Genomic DNA, 22388 nt, shown 5'->3' on the forward strand with positions numbered 1-22388 from the left:
TGAAATCAGTAGCGCCAAGGATAAGCTGACATATGCTGATGCTGACAATGCTACCAACTCCCCATGTTGCACCCAAAAGGGAGGATTCCAAACTCGGTGCGAAACATTTGCTCCCTCGCTGGCCATGGAGTGAAGTAAGGAGGAGGAGCAGGAGTGGGCAAAACGCAATGGCTGGCAGATGGCGTTACGATGTACCAGGAGAAATTGAGTAAGTGTTGAGATGACTGACCCACTCGCCGAAGATTACAACAACATCCACGGCGCTCAAGTCTTCTTGAAATGTCGGTGTACAAGTCCACATAAGCTCTCCCACAACACCTGATCCGTGCCTCTTAGCCACTCAACAACGACCTCACGCGCCAAGTCCACGACGCGGATACGAAAAGCGAGCTCAATCTTTCGATCTTGCTTCATGTCAACAAGGCCTTCTCTTTGCTTACGCTCGTATGCGCGGCGATACGAGCGACTCCACACATTCTGACTAGCTTCGCCGATGCCGGTCGAAGTAACAGTGTCCCACGTCCATGTCAAATCGAGCGATGAGAGTTGTGTATTGATGGCGTCTTTGGCTGCCTGTGGCTCGACTGAAGGCGGTAGCGCGATGGGATAAGAAGTCGGAAACGGCAGAAACTCATTAGCCATCTTTTCAATACGCGCGTGGCTCTAGATAGGGTAAGTATATTCCATCAATAGCCCAAACGTCTTGCATGGCACTTACATTTCTTGGCCTGAGGTCTGCAAAGCTCCACGCGACAATCCATCGCTTGGTGCTGGATCCGACATCTATATCACCAACCGCCCAATTTGTGATACCGTGCTTCTTCAAGAGGTTGATGATGGCCTTTGCGCTATCCATCTTACCAAACATGCTCGTATACCACTGCACCTTTTCCCTGAGGACAAGACTCTCATTTACAATCTTGGTCACGAAGCCAAGATCACCACCGAGACACACCATTTCGTTCTCTGAGCCCGTACATACGGCGTTGGGCCTCCAGCTCTTCCCCTCACCCTTCAAGCTAGACTGCATTTCGGACGCATCGTTGAAGAAGGGTGGATTGCAAATAGTAAAGTCGAGACGATCAACACCGAGGGCTGCGAGAGGGATAAGAGGGTTGAGCTCGGTGGTTTGAAGCAACTTGGTTCGCGTCATGAAGTTGTTGAGAGCAAGGTTGCGAGCTGCTGAGTCGAAGCTCTTCTTGTCGATATCGGTAGCGCACATTGACCAGTTCGGACGTGATCTTAGGCACAGCAAGGTATATATGGCGGATGCCCCAGTACCAATATCCAAGCCCTGAACCTGGCGATGTGGATCATATTTGCTGGAGTAGTCTGGTGATGTAGAGTCGATTAGACCTTGCAGCCAGGCCACATAGTTCCAGCGGTTGGGGATAGGCGGACACAGGCGATCATCTGGCACGTCAAGTTCAAGACCGAAGTCTACCCTGAGAATCACTTTTGAGAGGGTCTGGGTAGTAGCGGGATCTTGGAAATCTAGTTTACCCGACGTTCGCTGCCATAGCTGTTTGAAGTCTTTATCGTTTTTGGCGAGTGCCTTGAAGTCGACGGTGACATATGGCGGGCGCTGCGCGAGGTTCATGCCGACGTCTGACATGATTACTAAATCGATTGGGGGGTCAAGAATTGTCGTGCCGTGTTCTGGTGATGGAAATAGTGGACCCGCAGACAGGTGCAAAGCTGACGCTCGGACCAGCCTGCCTAATTGGCCGACGAGTGAGGTGAGATGAAATGGGAAGAGGAAGGAGCGTGAGAAAGGGTACAATTGATATACAAAAAGCCCGAGATGTAGCGTCGCCGCAGCTCCCGGTCACACCTACATTGTGCTGTCTACCCCAACGCCGAACCCGTGTATGCGATTAGATCAAGAAAGGCCCGTCGTACGCTCCGTCTTCTTCCTGCAGCCGTACTTGCTCGAGTGACGGGACGGTGTTGGGCTTGTAGAAGCCCAGAAGCATCTCCATGTCTTCTTCGGTCATGGCGCAGAGGTCGTCGAGCGAATATTGTTCGCAAACTTTTGACATCCTATGATTCCGAGTCAGCTGGTGTGTTTGGTATGCGATGCGGACAACGCACCACTGCATCCGCTTTGGTCCCTCCTCGATGTTGGGGGCGACCTTTCGCAGCTTCCTCCGTAGCATGCCGACTCTCTGCACGGCGTTGCCAATGTTGTATGGGAGGCCCGCTGCTATCTGCCTCCGTACGATGTTGGCTAGCTTGGGGCCGTTGCCGTTTGTGCTGACCATGATCTGCAATGGCCCATCGCGATGGACGCTGCCAAAGTAAAAGTCGCACTCGGGCGGCACGTCGGCAATGTTTGCTGCTATCCGCCTCTCCTTGCACAGCTTGTATATCTGCGACGAGGCTTCCGGGTCGTCGACGGCCGTCAGGACCATGTCGACGCCGTCAAGATCCTGGGGCTCGAACTTGCGGTCTACATAGTCGACCTGGCCCTGTTCTATGCGGTAGGCGACTTCGTCGTTGAGGCCCTCGCGCGGAGAGACGACGGTGATTTTGGCGTCGGCATTGAGCACGTTGACGATGCGACCGGCAGCGACCTAGACTTTTGTCAACCGTCAATACTTTGTAGGGGCGCCAGGGGGCTGTGACATACCTCGCCGCCGCCGACCACCAGGACGCGTTTATTCCGGATCTGCCATGCGAGAATCAACGAGCCGCCGCCTTGGATGTCTGGGTAGGGGCCTTTCATGGTGCGGAGAGTGTTGCGGAGAAGGAGGAGGCAGGCCGGAGATAGCCATGTCAACTGTTCCGCGTCATTGCCAAGGCCGTGCAGCAGAGGACGCGCCGGGCTGGCCTGTGTATAGAGTTTTTCTCGTCGCCTGTAATTACTCGTCAGAGGCCAGATCACGCAATGCCTCCATGCCCGGCCACTAGCAGCAATGTCTCCATTGTGCGACGGCGACGAGGGAGCGGACATGCATCCTTAGCGTGCCCTGCAACGGCGCGCGCCCAAGACCCACGCCCTTAGCCTACCCATCCTGGCCCATGTGCTTCCACGACGACTCCACCAGACACTCCCGAATATGACCTCGCGCAGGTCTCTGGGCGGCGGTCGCGTACTGGGGAGCGGGAGGAACCTGTCGCCCGCTGCGCCACCTCCGCAGCCAGCAACCGCGGCAGCAGCAGCCCACCGCCGCAATGCGAGCCTGCTGTCGCCCTCGGAGAGCTCGCTATCGCTGAGCTCGCAGACGTCCATCAGCCCAGCCAGCACCGCAGAGACGAGGGAGGACATCAGCAGCAGGGTGCTGGTTGGGCCGAGTGAGAATGCAGCCGCGAGCGCGTCCAGTAGACTCGTGTGCCCGATATGTAATGAGGAAATGGTGGGTTCATGGCACCTGCTGAGTTATGTACGGTGATTCTGACGTAGCAGGTAACATTACTCCAACTCAACCGGTACTGCTCCCTCGCCCACAACCCAGCATGCTATTCCTGACTAGTACTAGACATCTCGACGACAACCACCAGAACCTGGTGGTCGAGGAGCAGGATGAGGTCAAGAACTGGTTCGAGGCGCAGATGCACAAGGCGAAGAAGTTCCAGCCCCTCGCCGTCCTCAACCAGAAGCTCAAGGGGCTCGACGTCTTCGAATCAAACGATGCCCCCACGCCGCCCAACATGTCCCACTCGGCCACTGCCTCGACCGCCCACGCTGCCTACGAGCCCGCACCCGTGCGCCGAGACCCGGAGGAGGAAGTCACGCGAGCACATTGGCAGCGGCCGGGATACCGCGATGTGTGCTCAGATCCCCTTTGCGCAAGACCCATCACGGCATCACAAATGGCGCTGGGTGGAAACCAGCCAGCCGTGAATTGCAGGCAGTGTGGGAGGCTGTTCTGCGAGGAACACACCATGTACCAGATGAAGCTGTCGCGCCAGGCCAAACACGACCCCGTCAGAGGCATATGGTGCCGAGTGTGTGAGACATGCTACAAGTCCAGAGACGGTTACAACGACCACCACGGCTTCGAGCGCGACCACTTTGACCACTTCGCAAACATCAGACGGAAACGGGTGGACAGGGAGCGCATGGAAGTCAGCAGGCTCGAGAAGCGCCTCACAAAGTTGACGCAGCTCCTCGCAGATCCGCCACCGATAGAAGAAACACCGACTACAGGGGGCTGGTTCTCCTCGCTGGCGGGCGTCAAGAACCAACGGAAGGCTCTGGAGCAATCGATAATCACTTGGGAGGAAGACGCCAAAGTGTCCAACTGCCCCTTCTGTCAGCAGGAGTTTTCGACATACACCTTCAGAAGATCCCACTGTCGCATGTGCGGACGCGTCGTGTGCAGCGATCCGAAGACTGGCTGCTCCTCAGAGATAGGCCTTAATGTCGATGCCAGCGCACAAAAGACGGAAAAGGATGCTGCTCAAATGAGCATCGACGTACGCATGTGCAAAGATTGCCAGCACACGTTGTTCGCTAGAAGCGACTTCGAACGCGAACTAGCCGACAAGCCCAAGGACCAGCGCGCGTACGAGAATCTTGCGCAATTCGAAAGAGGCATCCGACTACTTCTCCCACGCTTCCACAAGTTATTGCAGGCGCTGCAAGATCCAGACAAATCACCTACACCGCAACAATTGACCGACGCGACCAAGGTGCGAAAGCGATTGATGGACGGCTTCGCACAATTCGACGTGGCCGCGAAGAGAATACGAGACCTACCCACAGACTCGCCGACACAACAGAAGCTACAGCGAGCAGTATACCAGCAAGCTTACAGCTTCTTGAGCTTACACATGTTGCCCTTGCGGTCGTTGCCAAAGATCCTAAAGCATGCAGCCCCACAAGGGCGGCCAAACGGAGGCAGTGCTCTCGCCTCTATCAAGTACAACGACCGCTCCACCGGTAGTGTTGTGAGCAGTAGCGAAGTTTCGGCAATGGAATCCGAAGAAAAGGAGCTGAGAGAACGGCTCATCGTGCTTGAGGAACAGAAGTTCATGGTATCTGAGATGGTTGCCGACGCTACCAAACACCGAAGATTCGACGAAGTTTCCAGCCTGGCGCAAAACTTGGAAGACTTGAATAAAGAGATTGACCAGATCAATGGCCAGCTGGGACAGTTGGACTTTGCCAGTGCTTACAATGGAGGGATGGCCAGTCCGCAACCTGGATGAAAAGCTCCGAGGATGTAGTCTTCCAGAACCTTGATTGGTTCCATTACAGGGCAGGGTCACAATATCGATATCTCATGGCGCCGCTACGGACCGATAAACTCCACAGCCAACACACGCAGGAGCCACTTCATTGGCACCACGCCTGTCGTTGTGACCCACTATGGGTAACTGTTCTGACGAACTGCATACATACCCCAGATGCTGTGCGCATTTGCAGGCGACGGTTTCCAGGCCGGTAACAGGGGTGACGGGTCCTCAGAGGAGAACGGCTTTGTAGGGATCTATGCAGGGCACGTCAGGCCTTTGGTGAGCACCACGTCTCACATAATATCCATAGTAGTATACGTAGCAGAAGAACGAGAGAGCCATCACCAGCGCACCTACAACTTCTCGCAGTGAGAGCAACACAATAATTTCACGCACACATATTTTCGATGCTCTGAATTTACCAATGATGCTCTATCCCAACCAATCACAACACCACGCACCGCCTCCGTCTGCCATCTAGCATCCAACTAACCTCCACCACAACCCCATCTAGTTTCGACGTCACCTCCCACCAACGTCACTAACAATGATAACCCTCGTCGTCATCCCCGTCATGTTAACATCCTACATTCCCGATACAGTAACTCTGCAAACAATCTGTCGAAAACAGTGCCAACTTTTGCTAGCAATACTATTGCCAACCTTGACTCGCCACTGCCAACTCTGCCAGCCTACTTTCGGCACGTCATTACTCCATTGGGGCATGTGCGGGCCGTGCGCATGCCCGATTCGGGTAAATGGGCTGGGCAGGGGCATGGATTGGGAAGGGAGTGGGAGGGGGACTAGCAAGGTTTGGGATGTTGTGCGCGCGATGGCCGGGAGGGAGTGGTTGTAGGGCTGATATTGTGGGGATCGGGGGGTTGGTAGTGGGTGGAAGTCGGAGAACTGCGCAGGTGGTATCGCGTCTAGCTGGTTTCGTATTGAGTGGTTTTTTTCTGTTGTGTTTGTTAGTTTGAGTGGTAAGTGGTTGTTTATATTCTGGTCAGAGACGTGCGGACCTACCAGGGGATGGGCGGGCTGAGCAGAAGGTCATCCAAGTCTTTGCCAACAACGCGCCTCTTATTTGCCAGAAACAGCGCTCATATATTATTTAAATGCGCCCAAGTTCGAGAAGTAAAGAAGCAGCCAAAAGTAGGTGAATTTTCGGAAAATAAGTTTGAGAAAACATAGTGGGTATATTCTGTCATGCAAGCCTTCTGAGATCATATACACCCAGAAAAATAAGACTTCATATTTTTGTTTCGAGCCAACATCGTACACTACCCTACACCCGGTGTGCACTCACTCTCCACCATCATCTACGCTGTTTTGCCCAGCCTCGCCCATCTCAGCACGATCGTCACTCGTCGTTCTCCGGCGAACACCCGTACTGGCCGAATGTCCCGGCTTCGGATGCTCATCGTGTCCAACCAATGGGAAATGCAGACCAGGCTTAGTCGCTAGCGCATCCCTAATCTCATCTACACTCTTCGCCGCCCATCCTGCACTACCCACATTGCTCAACGGGTAGAGGAGCTGGTTCTCTGGATGCATAACCACAGACTCGATGCTCGGTGCTGCTTTGCTCATGATGATATCCACATCCTTCCTAATCTGTAGGCAGAATGCATCCAGCGGCAAGTCGTTTACGTCGGTGCCAAAGGGGTTCTCGATCTCGCGACCGATGAGCGCGATACCCAGGATGATGTAGGCGGCAAAGACGCTTGCGGGGATTGTGATGTATCCGAGGAGCTTGTACAGTTGGAAAGGCAAGAGAAGGATATACACCCATGTAATTTGGCTGATGGCGATGCTATACGCCAAGGGGAGTGGAGTGGAAAGGATGCGCTCAGTTCCCGCAAGCACGTCGTTGAAGCTCGTGAGCGCGTTGAGGGATTGCGTTTGGTAGATGGAAACCTTGAAGGTGCCGTTTTCGTAAATCGACTTCATGTAGACACTCAGGTGGCTGAGAATCTCCAGAGGAAGGTTGCCAAGCGGTACACGCGAGCGCTTGATGAGTTTGCGCGGGTTTGATTCGGCCATGGGTAGTCCGAGGAATTGTCCTGCCGTCTTGAATACACCCGGCTTCTTAGGTTCTGGCTGGTCGGCATCGCGTGCAAAGGTGTCGAGGTGGCCGACTAGGTGCTTCAGGTCGTCGTATTGGACGCCAGGCTCGAACCGGAGCTTGTGCTTGAGTGCGACTGCGTACGCGGCGATCAGGTTGAGACAATTGATCTTGGCAAGCAGATCTTGTTTCCCGAGCTCGGCGTCCTTCTCGTGTCGTTCGTCGACGTGTATCCAGATGAGGCGAGCAAGATTCTGGGACTGGAAGGCGAGTTGTGCCCAGTATTTACGGCCGTCGTTGTATCGCTCGTAGGCGGTGGAGCTTCTGAAGCTTAGTGCCAGACCGACGACGAAACCGAGAACAGTGAGAAGGAGCTGGTTGACGCTGACTAGAGGCGGTTAGTACATGTTACATGCTGGTAGAGCAGGTATAAATCATACGGTCGTGTACAAACTTCGATATCAGTGTTATCATGGTTGCCCAGCCGGCTACGAAGAGCAGAGGCAGCACCATTTCTGGTGTAACACTGCCGTGGATTCGAAGGAAGACTGGCCATTTCGAGTGATGATCGAGATCGCGCGGTCCGACCTGATCTCTGTTAGTAACTACACTGTTTGCTTGAAGCAAAAACATACAAAATAGTCGTCGAAGTCTTTGTCGCTATCTTGCTTTTTCAGTGGCGGCCTGGTCGATGCACCATTCGTGCCGTTGGACACGGTTGCCGTGTTCTGCATCTTCTCTGCCATTACAATGTACCGTCGCCCGCGAAAAGGATAATGCCAAAATTTGAGCTCAGTGAATTTTTGCTCTCGAGGTTGCGCGACGCGAGCACTTCATATTGTGTCGCGTGCCCCTATCCCTGACCGTTTCTCCTGCATCACACCAACCTATCAAAATCGGCAACCCAGGCCTGGCGTCTACTATCATTGAGTAGCGCCGTGTGGCAGGTACGGCGATGCTGTAATTGGCATGGTTAGGATACGTAACTCCAATCGCTCGCGCTCACGTAGCGGCAATGTGAAGCATAGCCTCTATTAAGATGCATCCCGTCTTGGCAGGGTCTCTCTGCGGGCTTATTCATTGTGCGATGCGGGATGGAGATGAGTAGCTGAGCAGCTGAGCCGTGATTGCTTTTCCCTCGGCGATTGTTATGAATTTATGTGGCGCGACCGAGACCGCTGTGCGACGCAGTACAACACGTACAGAATCCTGTCGACTGCGGGGTTATGGTATGTCAAGCTTCCAAAATTGCCTGGTTGCCTGTGCGTAGTTTGTAGTGGTGTCTTCAGTTAGGGGTCGATGACCAGGCGATCAGCGCAAAGGTTGGATCGTCAACTGAGACAAACTGTAATTCGCCTGCGATTCAAGCTTCAGATATATGGATCAGGGACATGGCCCAAAAAAGGTCAAGCTTCAGCTGCGCAAGGAGGTCGAGATCTTGTTCTGCGACTTGGCAACATTGGCACTGTCCCGCTATCAGGCACCGCCACGATTGCCGCATCGCAGTCCATCGAGTCTCGATCTCAGCCACAGTGGCCGTGCACTTGAAACGCTTGACACGCTTGACACGAAGGGACGGGGACGACCAGGGATAAATGTGTGGGGTTGGGGAAAGTGCTCATGTTAGTAAGCATTGGCGATGAACGTCAATGTCGGAGATCACGGCTGGCATCCTCAATGCCAATACATGTACCAATTTTCCAACTGTTTAGCGGAGTGACGCGATGTGAAGATCATCGGGTTTGGGTTCCCGGTCCTGAGGGCTGGCTGCATAATAAAGGTTACCGATAGAGGAAGCGCATCCATTCTTCTAAACATAACTTTGTGGACTACGGCAACCTCCACCAGATCCTCATCTCTCCTCGACTTACGATTACTACAATTCTATTCATCTTGTTCACCTATTTGCTTATCTACATCCTTCTTTTTTCCTCCCGACCTCCACTTACCCAGTCCCCACTTGTCCCTCTTAGCCTCCGGTTTACTCTGACGTTCCTTGATCTCTGCCATCCGACCCGTTATCTCTCTGCTCTTCTCCCCCAAGCATTTCGCTCTAGCCAGAAAAGCTCCGCCCTTTGAGGCTACTGGTTTCGGCGTTGGGGTAAGAGTGGGTACCACAGAAAAGACGTTTGGTGTCGGTACTGTTTGTGGAACCAAAGTTGCCTCTCGGTCTGGTTGTTCCGGTTGTGCCAACGGGTTGAAAGGCGGAAAAGGCTCTAGTACCGCGTCTGGTTGGAATTCAAGAGGTCGAGGTGCAAGACTAGTTTGAAAACTCCATTGCCTATCAGACGAACCTGGTCCCGAGCCAGATTCTGATGTCAGCTCGCTCCGAACATTCTCCACTGTGTTAATATGGGAAGCGGGCTCGACAGAGGCGTAAATGGCCTTTCCAATGGAAGCATGCTCGAAGTCCGAGAGGGAGGAGAGACTGGTCATGGTGGAGTAGGAAGATGGAGCCGGTGGTTCGACTCGAGGCGACTCGTCGCCTTTGTCCTGGACGTCGTGGTTGGGGCGCGGCTTATGACCTGGTACTCGGAAAGACGGTGTTGAGGCCGCAAAACGGTCGTGGTGGGAGATGACGGATTCGCCATCCTCGTGATTGTGTATCCGAATTTCTCCATCATCGTTGCTGCTGCCATGGTGGGAATCGTTGCGTACTTGTTGGAGGATGTTGGGGTCCTGTAGGCTGACTTGCGCGTACTCCCGAAGTACAGAATCCTGGTCTGACTGTAGCTCAACGAGCAAGTCGCGGCGCGAACGTTGATTTTGAAACGAAGCTGCATTGCCTCTCTCGCGGTGGGACTTTAACATTGAATGAGAGGGCGATGGAGCAGCAGATCGATACAGACTCCTTGGCCCTTCTTGCGAACACTGCTCGTCGTGATGCTGAGAAAGCTCACGACGTAGCGACAGACCCTCTTCCACTCCACGATCGCTTGTTTCAATCGTATGCAGCTGCTCATACGGTTCTTTTGACGAAGCTGGCGGTGTCATAGGGGTTCCAATATCACGGGCTGCAAAGCCACTCCGTCTCTCTTTAGGAACCTCATTCTCGATCGTCAGCATACTTCCTGCTCGGTTTGATCTTTCAGCCTCTGATGCCATCCCTGCATGCCATGTCTCTTCCCCCTCCAGCCTCTTTCCATGCGCCATCAATATGGCATATTTCATGAGCGACGCTGCGCTATCTGGGTCCGCGTTCGTTACGGTAATTCGCACATCGCGTGTTTTACAGGTTATTTTGGAACCTTCCCTGGCTTCTTTCTTGCGCTCGCCGATGGTTTTACAGGACAGCGAACCTAGGGAGCTCTTCCGAGCCGGAATCGAAGGAGGGGCCTTGACGGAGGAAGAGGGTAGTGCTTCCTCGATTATGTGCTCGAGCCTTTTCTGGTCAAGTCGGAGCCTATCCTTTTCAATGCGAATGCGCTCGCGGCGTGATTGTCTATCAACCTCGTGTTCCTCCTCGCTGTTCGACACCCTTTGCAGGGGCTCTGCATCCGACGATGTGCTGTGTAGAATCACCCTACTTCGGGGGATGTGACCGCAAGCAAGCCACTCGCCCTTCTCTCCGAGGTTGACGTCTACTAAAAGCACTTTCTTCACCTCTTCAAGACAAAACCACAATACTTCTTCGTGATGATCATCGTCTAACTCTCGGTTGTCTTCCTCGAACCAGACTGGGATGTGTACATCATCTCCCATGCTTATCCAGGCAGGTGCCATCCCGCTTGTATCTATATCTACAATGACAGCATCATATGAACGGAATTCGTCACCCCCTTTCACGGTGTGAGGGCGTTTTCGTAAGGCGGTGCCTTCGCTCTCGTACAGTGAAATAAAGCTGGATGCAACGTTGCGCTGAAAATGTGCCTCGATGCTCGATTTGTTGAGCGCATCGTAGTTGAATTGCTGTGATGAATATATGTCGTTTACGTTTGGTCGTGCGACGAAGATATGGAGGTGGTCAGGAAGGGTGCGACGATTTTTAAGAAGAACGGCAGGGTATGATCGGGGTTGTTGAATGGACCTGCGCATCATCAGTCGCGATGTCACCATGTAAAGTCATCCCAGCGTTAATTTTAGATTTTTTCCGTGTTGTTGAAGAGCAATCGCGGCAGTTGACATTCCCAATATGAATATAGAATGCAGCGAATAGTTTCCGGATACGCTACGACAGGACTGATTTGAAAATATCAGATGATGGCAAGGTTGGAGATGACGACTTACAGAGACATGATGAAAAACGCTAAATCTGAGGAGGCTACAAGGTCGTTTTAATTTATACTGACAAGTTGGGGAGATCAGAGCGCAATATTGCAGGTGTGGTTGTATCTACCCTGGTACTGTGCTCGGTCACGAAGAGTGGCCACCTCTCAGCCTATGGTGTAGGGTCCAAGGTCTGTAATCGAGTGGTATGAAGTGGATCACCTCGCCACCTGGCAGGCGACACCATATGAGCGCATCATAACGTTTAGACAAAAGGCAGTTTCTATTTGTATAAGTCATAGGGATTGGTAGCAAAGATACATGTCGCTCTAGATGCGACGATCAATAGTCCTGGACCGTATAGTCAGCTGCGAAAGTTGCGCACTAGAATTACGATGTCAGTTCATAGTCCCCGCCCAGCGTAGGTGATTCAACTTACATGCACTCTGCTTCGTTCGTAGAACCACCTCCCATGTTCCTGTCTACAGGTTTGGCATCAGCCAACCCAAGCGCTTGATGCCACTCATCCGCTCTGTGCTGCTGCTGCCTTAGATTCTCCATCATGGGAGAGTAGAGCTTGGTGTTTCTCTCATGAGAAGCCCACTCCGCATCGGTCACTCTCTCTACACTTGTTGTACTGTGCCCAGCAAGGTATGCGTTGAAACCACCGCCATCTTTGACCCAGACTTGGAGTAGTCCAGATAAGAAAATCTCCGCTATTCTGGCTTGTTGTTGTCGAAAAATGAGGTAGACAACGAACTGGTGCATAGTGAAGTGCTGTGAAAACGTCCCGATGTTGTGGAGATGTGTACAAATGTCTTCGACCAGGTTCATGATATAATTAGACGATTGACGTGCACGATGCTGTGCTAGACGCCTATGCGACTTGAGTGAATAACCGCATTCACTGAGAGGGTACTGGAAGGGGGTGTCGCGTAATGATGCCGGCGTCTCGTCACAACGTTTCCGAACACCCTGGCAGAAGAGCTCCAGATTCTCGACACGCTTCTCTGAGCGACTAGTCCTGTGAAGATACTTACGATGACCCGTTGCAGACTGGTGTTGTGCCACTAACGGGTGGGAAATATTGTCTATCGACCATACATGCTCTGAGGCTGTATTTTGTGATAAGTAATCGATCACAAATTCGCGGATTAACAGAAGTTGATCAGGCGTTGGCGCATTGCCGTCGCAGTCAGCTAACAAGTGTATGTATATGGATGGTTGGCTCCGCGCTCTTTCCAGAACGGCAACATATTCTTGTTGCAGGCTAGGCTCATGGAGCATCCTGCGCACAAGGTCGCCTTTGACTGCCGCTTCTAGAACCGAGGGTGCTGAAGCAAGGATATGTAGGCATTCACGTTTATGCGTCACCCGGTCTGTTGGGTCGATCACCGTACTCTTCTTATATTTGGGCAGTTCTGCATCGAGTATCTCGGAGATGATTGGTTCGTAGTGCTTGTTGCTGAGTAGCTCCGCCCATCTTGCGCGTTGTCCATCAAGCGACTCGACTGTTGACTCTAGTCGGCTTGGTTGTCGACTGAGCGGGTCAGAAGTGTAGCTTTGAGCCCTTGTGGTTACCATGGATGGAGAAGCTGCGGTCGAAAATCGAGCAAGAGAGTACGTGCGAAGTATTGAGCGACAAACAAGCGGCAGTCTGTTGAACATAAGAGACTGACGATAGGTAAGGATTGAATGTGAGCAAGGCATCATGCATCGGTCGCTGAGTTTTGATAGCTTCCAAGATTCACGAGTCGATATTGAAGCTGCGGTGGCGCAAGTCGTACCCTCCGTCCTCCTTGCGAATATTGAGCCACGACATGTTCCATAAGCAAATGTGAAGCCGCGATAGAAGGACTGAAGATGCATACTCAGTTCTAGATCACGCTGAATAAAGTGTTGGCGAATGAAGACGGAAGCACGTGTAGCAGGCTCGAATTGGCTTTTTGTAATGGGTTTCTCTGCTCGTACTGTGTTACAAGCTCTTTGTTGGATGATCTGTGGTATTACGCTATTGGAATAGTTCTAAATCTCTGATACCGCTTTGTTGTGTCTTGACGGCCTGGTATCGCAGAGCCGTCATGTCTGGATTCAAGGCTGATCGTTTGCTGTCCATGTGCCATGTCTTGGACACTGTCGACCACTTGGAATGTGGAAAGTTCAGGTCAGAGATTTGTTATCGTGAAGGTATCAAGGCGCGTCGGGGACGCGTCAATGGATGCAAGGATGTCGTGGGCGATGGATTGAAGTAAGTGACAGGTTGGGTTGCGGGTGTTTACAGTTCAAGCACGATACGAGGCAGTGAGTGTTGTGAAAGAGTAGCAGCTAGTCGGAAAGAGGAGGAGCCGGGGAGGTGTGGCGTTTGTGGCTGGTGTGGCGTTCTTGACTCAATGCCCCTCCAAAGTTGTTGATAGAGCAAGCAAGCCCCTCTGCTGCACACGAGCTCCACCATCTCGACACTTTTTTGAGTAAGTCACGCAACCCCACGCGTCGTTGCCTTTCCAGCAGTGTGGATCTTTAACGTGAGGCACACGACTTAGTCATTAAAGTACTTACGCCACGTAGAAATGGCCGAACCTACAGCACCCGCACCGCCCGCCGCTGAGGAGGAGAAGGGCCCCTCGAAGCGTGCGCTCGAAAAAGCCGCAAAGAAAGCAGCGGCAAAGGCCAAGAAGGCCGAACATGCGCTCCGACCCAAGGAGCAGGCGAAACCCACAACAAAGAGCGAGCCGACGAGCATCTTCTCCGAGGGCTGGCTGAAGCGCATATACGAAGAGAAGCCCGTACAAGAAGTCAGGACCCGATTCCCGCCTGAGCCAAACGGCTACCTCCATATCGGACACGCCAAGGCCATCGCCGTCGACTTTGGCTTCGCAAAGCACCACAATGGCAAGTGCAACCTGCGCTACGACGACACCAACCCGGAGAAGGAGGACGAGGTCTACTTCACTGCCATCCTGGATGTGGTCAAATGGCTAGGCTTCGAGCCGTCCAACATTACATACAGCAGCGACAACTTTGACAAGCTGTACGAGCTTGCAGAGCAGCTCATCAACAAGGACTGCGCCTATGTGTGCCACTGCTCACGTACGTCCTCACGTGTCTTACTGATCCCAGACGGCTAACCACAACGCAGGCGAGGAGATCAACAACCAGCGCGGAGGGCCTGACAACCGAGGCAAGCGCTATGGCTGCGCCCACCGCGAGCGGCCCATCGAGGAGTCTATCACCGAGTTCCGGGCGATGCGCGATGGCAAATACCAAGCTGGCGAGGCCTTCCTGCGCATGAAGCAGAAGCTGACAGACCCCGACGAGGGCAACCCCCAGATGTGGGACCTGCCCGCCTACCGCGTTGTCAAGGAGAACCACCACCACCGAACGGGCGACAAGTGGAGGATCTACCCCACCTACGACTTCACACACTGTATTTGCGATGCGCTCGAGGGCATTACTCACTCACTGTGCACGGTCGAGTTCCGTCAATCGCGTGTCTCTTACGACTGGCTGCTAGAGCAGTTGGACATGAAAGTGCCCAAGTCGGAGGAGAAGGGGCCTATGCAAAGAGAGTACGTAAAAAATGTTGTTCGAAAGTCACATCCACTGACTGTTGCGCAGATTCGGACGTCTCAGCGTTGGCGGCACCATCCTCTCGAAGCGACGCATCCTCCAACTCGTCGAAGGTACGACTGTCGAAAAGAAGAATGCGGATGGTACAGTGGAGACAAGGAAGATACCAGGCGTGGTACGAGGATGGGACGACCCACGGCTGTTCACCATGGTCGCCCTACGTCGTCGCGGTATCCCGGCCAAGGCCATGCTCAACTTCGTCGACGAGCTCGGCGTAACAGATGCGCTCTCCGAGATCGAGCCCCCACGTTTCGAAGCTTCAATCCGAAAACACCTCGAGCGAACTGTGCCGCGCCAGATGATGGTGCTCGACCCTATCAAAGTAGTCATCGAAGACTTTGCGACTGAGGACGAGCAAGAGATAACCGTGCCGTACGATCCAAAGGGCGCTATACCTGGTGAGCGAAAAGTCAAGGTTGGAAGCGCAGTCTACATAGATCGCAGCGACTTCAGAGAGGAAGACAGCGCCGATTACTTCCGTCTGGCACCCAACAAGGCTGTTGGTCTATACAACGTCCCGTTCGCAATCCGTGCGACATCCTTCTCCAAGGACGAAAACGGCAACGTCACCGAGATCAAGGTCACCAAGGTGCCCGGCACCGAAAAGCCCAAAGCCTACATCCAGTGGGTCGACGTTGCGACGGCCGTCCCGGTCACCGCGCGCCTGTACAGCTCCCTCTTCAAGACCGAGTCACCCAACACATTGGACTGGAAGACAGGCGGCTGGGCTGACGACCTAAACCCGAACTCTGAGATCATTCACGACAAGGCTGTCATTGAGCGGGGAATCAAGAACCTCATTAGCGAGACCTCCCTGGACCTGAGCGGTTCGTCGGATGCTCTTGTGCGCTTCCAGGCGCTGCGCACGGCTTACTTCTGTGTCGATATTGATTCTACAGAGGACAAGATTGTGCTCAACCAAATTGTCAGTTTGAGAGAGGACAAGGGAAAATAGATGCACAGGAAGCCATAGGTTGACTTTGGCGTTGGAGGTGTAACAATAAGCTCGAGGTCGTAGAGGCATTGATCCGCAAAGCGTTCAACGTACAGTAGAGATATCCCGGAATCTAAAGTTGGATCTCATGAGTTCCTGATTTAAATGACAGAGAGACTGCCATGATGTTTTTGTATCCTTGTAAGAATGTGTGCAGTTCAGCGCTTACCTGCAGAATTATATCATATTATGTCAAACACCAAAGTGGTGTTATAAGGCGTATTTCCAATGAATGTAATATCAGTTTCCACCTTCAGAGGTCCAGACCTATATGAAGGTACAAAAGATAACTATTTTGATTCGCTGTTGGGCGTCAGTGTTACGATTGGTCCGCAAAAGGCGAATATAGTCAAGCCACGCCAGCGGTAGGTGTACTAGGGAGAGGGATCACCACCGCCGTGTAATTACCGATACGCATCTGCACCATTGCAGAGGGCTAAAATATAACTAGCGATAAGCGTCTGGGGAGATCATATACTCCACGAGAGTGTAAAGTCGCTTTTTTGGTCCCCTGTGAGGCCTACTGTGTCGCGATAATCATTGGGTTTGAGGACAACATGTCACCTGGGCAACCATGGAAACGCAAGCGGACTGAGATCGCGTGACCCAAAATTCTTTTCCCAGTACTTCCCTATCTCTGGAATCACTGAAAAAGCCAGTGACATATCATCTGTATCGCTTTCAAGTCCCGTTCCAATCAGAATCTTTCCAAGGTTGCGTTCCGTCTACAAAACTACCGAAAAGACCGCCTAAGCCTCCTTCTATATCTTTCGCTTCCTGAGATGTCCAAACTCAGCAACAACCCACTAATCGCTCATCAAATCTCCCTGGTCCTGCACACAGCGGTCGAGTTTAGTCAAAAAGCGGGTATTGGTATCGGTATCATCCAACACGCAACGACAGGCACAGCTCGGTCCGGCGTTCTACCAGTGGAGGAGCATAAACACGGCGTTGAGAGGGGCCAGGTTGGAGCCAAGAATGTCAAAACGCGCGAAAGAGCTCAAATGTACGCGCTCATACTTGCCATGGGGCTAGCACGCAGTACAATCAAGCGACGATGTACTACCACACGCATCGAAGTGCAAAGTGTCACGGTGCTCTGCACTTTTCCAGCAGTGGTTGAACTGATTAATTATCACCGAGTTCACGGCCCGAAGAGTCTTGAATCTGTGGAGAATATAGAGGACCGTTCTATGATCAAAAGAGTCCTGGAGAGTGCAAGAAAACTGTCGCGATACAATGTCCGGGTCTCAGTCTCGGAAGATGGGGAAGAAGGGGAAGGAAGTGTTACTTTGGAGGCAGCACGAGTGAAGATGATGGCCCACCAGAGAAAGAAGAAGGCGTGCCGTCGCCGTCGTCACGAACGTCGAATAATGTCCGCAAATGCCGGAGCGACAGGTGACGATGAAGAAGAGGGAGGCAGCGACGAAGACGGGAATAGAATGGGCCATGAGGAAGAAATGAGAAAGGACAGCTCGCACTCAACACCTGCTGCAGAAGAAGAAACGACAGGTGCAATCACGACAGACGAGACAGGTGGGCATGAATTGCATTGGAATACATGCTCCTCATTCTAGCGTTACAGCTCTCGAGCAATCAACTGACACAAAACAAGTAGAATCAACCAGCCAAATCTCCAGCCCTCCGAGCACACCAAACCTACAGATCTTGCCATACAGACTCGTACATCGACCACGGGTCGATTCGGACCTTGTACAAGATGCGAAAACCATGCAGAGTGTATAGGGATGGCCACGAAACGGTCGTATGACAACGTGACGACGCGGACCGAACCCGAGAAGGAATGAGATAAGGAGAGATGAATTGAGGTCGTGTCGATAGGACAGTAGTTCGGCTCGAACAATGATAAACAGCTGCCGATGCGAACGCAAAACTGAAATTGAAGAGATCTGTGAGAGACGAAAGTTTCCTTTCGTCAGCAAGTTACTGCGTGAGTGCGGGAAGAGGAATGTCGAAGCCAAAAACCCCGACCAGTCCAATTTCTAGTCCCCTCCGGTTGTTGACGAGTCGAACGTCCGCGAAATGGGCTTCCTCATTCGCTGGCCCACGCTACTCCCCATTGGTGCAAGATACACGCGCTAGGTGGCGGAAAGGTTTCACCTGTCCAAGTCCATATGATCTCCTATCATGACAGTGCACTCTGTCGGTGTGATTGAGTCACTGGCGAGTGCATAGTCTTGGTCAGACGGTGGTATGTATGAGCGTCGAGGAGGGAGGCGTCGAAGAGGAAGGGTTGGCGTGCATATCGATGTATAGAGGCAACGAAAAGTGATGATGTGCGTCGATGTGGCCAAGTTCCTGATGGTAGCGTAGCCGTGTCAGAAAGGAAGAGGTGAGAAGATGATTGAAGTGATCATGGAAGAAGGTACTGTGACTCATGAACCGAGAAGAAAGGCTATTGCATGAGCAGAAGTGTTGGTGAATTGTGGTGTGAAGAAGAGATGAATGATTGCGAGCAGCAGGCAGACTTTATACAGAGCACAACAGCAGGGCCGCTGGTCCTGACTGAGCAATGACGGTGGATGCCGTAAGAAGCAACGTCCAAAGACAATGAGAACGGAAGGGGTCACAGATTCAAGATCAGTAAGAGCGTCAACTATACAAAATCGGGAAGGGGGCTAACAGCAGATTGAGGAGGAGGTACAGGAACCTACTTCGTATCAAATCCAAACAAGTAACCACTACCAGAAAACAGCAATGCATCGGAAGGTGGTCACAGTTTGCGCTTCTCACGTACGTAACCCCCTGTACCACGGAAAATCCCTTCATCTATGCGGTACTTCACATTCGAGACCCTCTTTTGCGTAAAGAGCATAAATATTTTAGAAGCTGTGAGTAGCTTGTTGTTAATTGTTGACTATCGCAATACTATGATTGAAATATAACAACCATGTACTGCTTCCCGATGCGCACATAGTGACTACTTCGTGCTGGGTAACGGAAGAGGATATACAAGGCGCAGCACAGTCTTCGTTGCTTCCATAACTCACACATTATGGCATTCGATCACAACTTTTTTGGCAATCTGGATATTCCAATAAGCGTTGCGAAACCAGACACACGGGTCCACGAAAGTGTAGCGTCATATTTCGGTCTCCTAGGAGACCTACTGTTTTGCGATAATTATTGGGTTGAGCTTTGGGGAACGGTGGATTGTATGGCTTTGTTTTCGATTCGCTGGGTTAAAACGAGCTACTTACATTCACCGAGCCAGGGGCAGAACAAGATAGGGAGAGACAATGTGGAATCCACGAGAGTGTAAAGTCGCTTTTTCGGTCTCCTGGAAGGCTTACTGTGTCGCCATAATCATTGGTTTTGAGCTTTGGGGAACGGTGGATTGTATGGCTTTGGTTTGACAATACCTAGGTATGGAGTCGTGTCGATAGAACAGTCGCTCGACTCGAGCAATTATGAACAGCTGCCTATGAAACGCGATACCGAATTAAGAAGACTCCTTTTGTCAGCAAGGTGCGGAAGAGGAATGCCGAAGCGGGAAACGCCGACCAGTTCAGTCTCCGATCCCCTCCGGTTGTTGACTGGGGGCCGTCACCATCATCACGCATCAGAAAATCGCATGTTTAGATACCAAAATCACAGCATCTTCACAACGACGGAGCGTGTAATCTTTCTGATCAGAATCAAAGCAGCAATAATTGTATGCATCGCAAATCTGGCAAATAAAAGTGCTGATACAGCAGCCCTATCGGTCTTGACGCGTGGTAGGGCTGCATGCGCGCGCACCTGCAACCACGCGTATCGTTACCAGAATACGAGTTTTAGCCCCGGCTCTCAAAATTTCAGCCGCATAGCGCAGTTTTACACGTTGCCACATGCCTCAAGCTAATCCCACACGAGGCGCAGGATGCACGTTGCCGTTATACAATGGCCTAAGTACCTACTGCCTCGCATATCAGCCCCGCTGCCGTAATCATCCCCGGACTTGTATAATCGACCGTAGAGGTATTCATAGACTCAAATACTCGGGCGAGACAGATTCCGAAGGTAGGCCGCTGCTTCGGCCGGCGAGGCGGCTCGTAGTCACGTAGGTCGACGTGTGGTAATCAGAGGCCAAAACATTGCAACGCTGACACACGGCAACAGTCATATAGAGCCATAGTCTGTGCAACGGAATCCAAGAGATAGTTCTATGGCGCATTTCCAACGACCTCGAATTTTGATACCTATATTCTGCATAAGACCACAACTCCGTCAAGTAGTCAATCACCAGAGTCTAGGATGGCTATCTCGGCGGAGCGCCAGTACGAGTTCTTCGTGACGACAGACGAGCCACATCAGCCAGCCGGCGTAGAACGAAGCACGATTCGCCGGTTAGTGATGCGGAACTACTTTGACACGAAGATAGCCGGGCCGCAGTTCAACGTGCCTGAACATAGTTCAATGAGCGCAGTTGTGGCCGAGAAGCAGCTGAAGAGCCGTTTCCGGTTATCTGGACTGGGGATCGAGAAGAGGAAGAGTCTGAGCAGGCAGAAGGAATATCTATGCAAAGAAACCAAAGGGGAAAAGAGAAGACCGCAGGTTCTGAGAACAAGGTCTGGTCCGACACCGTTATCCTCAACTATCGGAACCGGAAACAGCGGAATAGGTCATTACAACGAGACAGAACACAGTACTAGTAGAAGAAACCCAAGTGAACCGGCACCTGAAAGATCAGTGCCAAAGGCCGACCTCGATACCCATCATGTGGATCCTTTCGGCGCTCCGCCAATACCAGACACGCCACAGCTAGATGCGCTCTTCCGATTATGTACGTACAAAGTCTATGGCCGATACCTGGACGACGAGGCAAAAACTATGAGAGAAGCAAACATAGGTTAACACGGAATTCAGACAAAAGTTCACACAAGAACAACTCGATCGGTCCTGATGCTATGCACACATGGAAGTCCTTCATCCTGAATGACGCCGGCTTACTGCATGGTACTCTGGCCAGCTGGGCGCTATACGGCATGCTTGTGAATGGGTCACATGATCTGCGGGTATGCGAGCTCGAGCACAAGAACGAAGCAGTTAGAACCGTGACCTACAAACTTGCGATGTGTCGGGGGAGCGTACCTGACGATGTTGTTGGCACGGTCTTGACACTAGCAAATCTCGAGGTAAGCGCCCAACCTGGTAGATGTATTAGATGGGAGGATAGATACTGACTGTTTCAGAATCTGACTGGAGCTTACGATGTAGCTCAACTCCACCTCACCGCGCTGAGAGCTATGGTCGAAGAGCGAGGCGGGATACTTGCTTTTGAAAAGAATGATGGTTTGACGCGAGGTATTCTATGGTAAGTTCATACCATATCAAAGTTGAGCACTTGCTAATACATACGATAGGGTAGATTTTCACGCTGCAGCAGCTTCACGCACAAGCCCGTCTTTCCCGCATGTATGGCTGGGGCCGGATGCACCTCTTCCGGACAAGCTACACGACGAGGCAACTCACACATCACCAACGTCTCTGCTACAATTGTCTTGTGCTGCTATCGAATGCTTCAATATCTTCTATCGACTACATCGACTCGCGCTTGCAACATCGTCGCACTGGACAGGCCGTGTTGCACGCGTGGCTCTGAGTAATCTCCTCTACACTACTCAGTTCATTCTCCTCTCGGTACCTGATCGCTCGCAGGACTTTCTGGAGTTTGACCAGAGCATTCAGGACAGAGGGAGTGAATATCACGGGTTCGAGAAACATGGAGCAGATGCAGCGAGTATAGTTGAAGCCCTCCTCGCAGCAGCTCTCATCTTCATTTATGCGGTGCTGCGAGCGCTACCACTGAAGACTAAGATATTCGCTATCCTTCTGCAGCGATTGCGCACCGCTGTAGATCGACCAAATACGTCAGTGTTAGAAACATGGCAACGCGAGAAGAATCTTAACATGTTGCTTTGGGCTCTGGTCATGGCATGTTGTGTTGCGACAGGTGCAGAGCGAACGTGGTGGACCACACAACTCTGCGGGGTGTGCAAAGAAATGAATATCGGCAGTAGAGAGCAGCTCGAGCACGAAATGCGGCGCGTCGCATGGACGGATTCATTTTTTGATGATAGGATTGATGGCATTTGGGCAGAGGCGATGCAGGCGAGTGAAGACAGGACAAGTTGGGACTCGAAGTAGTTAGGCCAATACGGACCAATGACGGGCGACGCTAGTCCGCATGCAACCCATGTTCGTGAATGTTCCGCCACACGTGCGTCGGGACTGCTAGTGCCGACGAGGGCGGCGGCGGCGGGCGCGATGGCAAAGGGTCCTCTGATAATCTTCGACGACTGACGTTCG

The 22388-nt window shown here is 52.3% G+C and overlaps 6 protein-coding genes across 6 annotated transcripts; 3 read left to right on the forward strand and 3 right to left on the reverse strand.

Annotated features, from left to right (window-relative positions):
• Positions 1–264: 264 nt before the first annotated feature.
• Positions 265–1615, reverse strand: ACET3X_006201 (uncharacterized protein; the record flags this gene model as incomplete). The annotated part of the gene is made up of 2 exons (XM_069452386.1): positions 265–663; positions 719–1615. 2 exons carry the CDS (start codon positions 1613–1615, stop codon positions 265–267), a joined length of 1296 nt encoding a protein of 431 aa, XP_069306561.1.
• A 262-nt stretch (positions 1616–1877) lies between these two features.
• ACET3X_006202 (uncharacterized protein) lies at positions 1878–2728 on the reverse strand (the record flags this gene model as incomplete). Its single annotated transcript, XM_069452387.1, has 3 exons — positions 1878–2043; positions 2095–2576; positions 2633–2728. The coding sequence occupies 3 exons, from the start codon at positions 2726–2728 to the stop codon at positions 1878–1880; spliced, it is 744 nt and encodes a 247-aa protein (XP_069306562.1).
• Positions 2729–3062: 334 nt separating this feature from the next.
• ACET3X_006203 (uncharacterized protein) lies at positions 3063–5157 on the forward strand (the record flags this gene model as incomplete). The annotated part of the gene is made up of 3 exons (XM_069452388.1): positions 3063–3359; positions 3410–3432; positions 3483–5157. The coding sequence occupies 3 exons, from the start codon at positions 3063–3065 to the stop codon at positions 5155–5157; spliced, it is 1995 nt and encodes a 664-aa protein (XP_069306563.1).
• Positions 5158–6374: 1217 nt separating this feature from the next.
• On the reverse strand, positions 6375–8038 carry ACET3X_006204 (uncharacterized protein). Its single transcript, XM_069452389.1, has 3 exons — positions 7885–8038; positions 7690–7837; positions 6375–7637 (listed from the first exon to the last, which is right to left on the reverse strand). The coding sequence occupies exons 1-3, from the start codon at positions 7993–7995 to the stop codon at positions 6487–6489; spliced, it is 1410 nt and encodes a 469-aa protein (XP_069306564.1). The 5' UTR covers positions 7996–8038; the 3' UTR covers positions 6375–6486.
• Positions 8039–13871: 5833 nt separating this feature from the next.
• ACET3X_006205 (uncharacterized protein) lies at positions 13872–16203 on the forward strand. The gene is made up of 4 exons (XM_069452390.1): positions 13872–13923; positions 14021–14542; positions 14592–15021; positions 15071–16203. Exons 2-4 carry the CDS (start codon positions 14023–14025, stop codon positions 16035–16037), a joined length of 1917 nt encoding a protein of 638 aa, XP_069306565.1. The 5' UTR covers positions 13872–13923; positions 14021–14022; the 3' UTR covers positions 16038–16203.
• Positions 16204–19949: 3746 nt separating this feature from the next.
• Positions 19950–22266, forward strand: ACET3X_006206 (uncharacterized protein). Its single transcript, XM_069452392.1, has 5 exons — positions 19950–20139; positions 20199–20862; positions 20946–21214; positions 21272–21393; positions 21443–22266. The coding sequence occupies exons 2-5, from the start codon at positions 20334–20336 to the stop codon at positions 22224–22226; spliced, it is 1704 nt and encodes a 567-aa protein (XP_069306566.1). The 5' UTR covers positions 19950–20139; positions 20199–20333; the 3' UTR covers positions 22227–22266.
• The last annotated feature ends 122 nt before the right edge of the window (positions 22267–22388 follow it).

Source organism: Alternaria dauci, chromosome 5, assembly GCF_042100115.1.
Source record: "Alternaria dauci strain A2016 chromosome 5, whole genome shotgun sequence".
NCBI classification, from domain to species: Eukaryota; Fungi; Ascomycota; class Dothideomycetes; order Pleosporales; family Pleosporaceae; genus Alternaria; species Alternaria dauci.

Coding starts and splice junctions, on each gene's coding strand:
- ACET3X_006204 (XM_069452389.1), bottom strand. CDS start 7,995: ATGGCAGAGAAGATGCAGAACACGGCAACCGTGTCCAACGGCACGAAT. Junction 7,838..7,884: donor AAGACTTCGACGACTATTTT/GTATGTTTTTGC, acceptor AACAGAGATCAG/GTCGGACCGCGCGATCTCGA. Junction 7,638..7,689: donor ATCGAAGTTTGTACACGACC/GTATGATTTATA, acceptor AACCGCCTCTAG/TCAGCGTCAACCAGCTCCTT.
- ACET3X_006205 (XM_069452390.1), top strand. CDS start 14,023: ATGGCCGAACCTACAGCACCCGCACCGCCCGCCGCTGAGGAGGAGAAG. Junction 14,543..14,591: donor CTATGTGTGCCACTGCTCAC/GTACGTCCTCAC, acceptor ACCACAACGCAG/GCGAGGAGATCAACAACCAG. Junction 15,022..15,070: donor AAGGGGCCTATGCAAAGAGA/GTACGTAAAAAA, acceptor ACTGTTGCGCAG/ATTCGGACGTCTCAGCGTTG.
- ACET3X_006206 (XM_069452392.1), top strand. CDS start 20,334: ATGGCTATCTCGGCGGAGCGCCAGTACGAGTTCTTCGTGACGACAGAC. Junction 20,863..20,945: donor AGATGCGCTCTTCCGATTAT/GTACGTACAAAG, acceptor CACGGAATTCAG/ACAAAAGTTCACACAAGAAC. Junction 21,215..21,271: donor TGACACTAGCAAATCTCGAG/GTAAGCGCCCAA, acceptor TGACTGTTTCAG/AATCTGACTGGAGCTTACGA.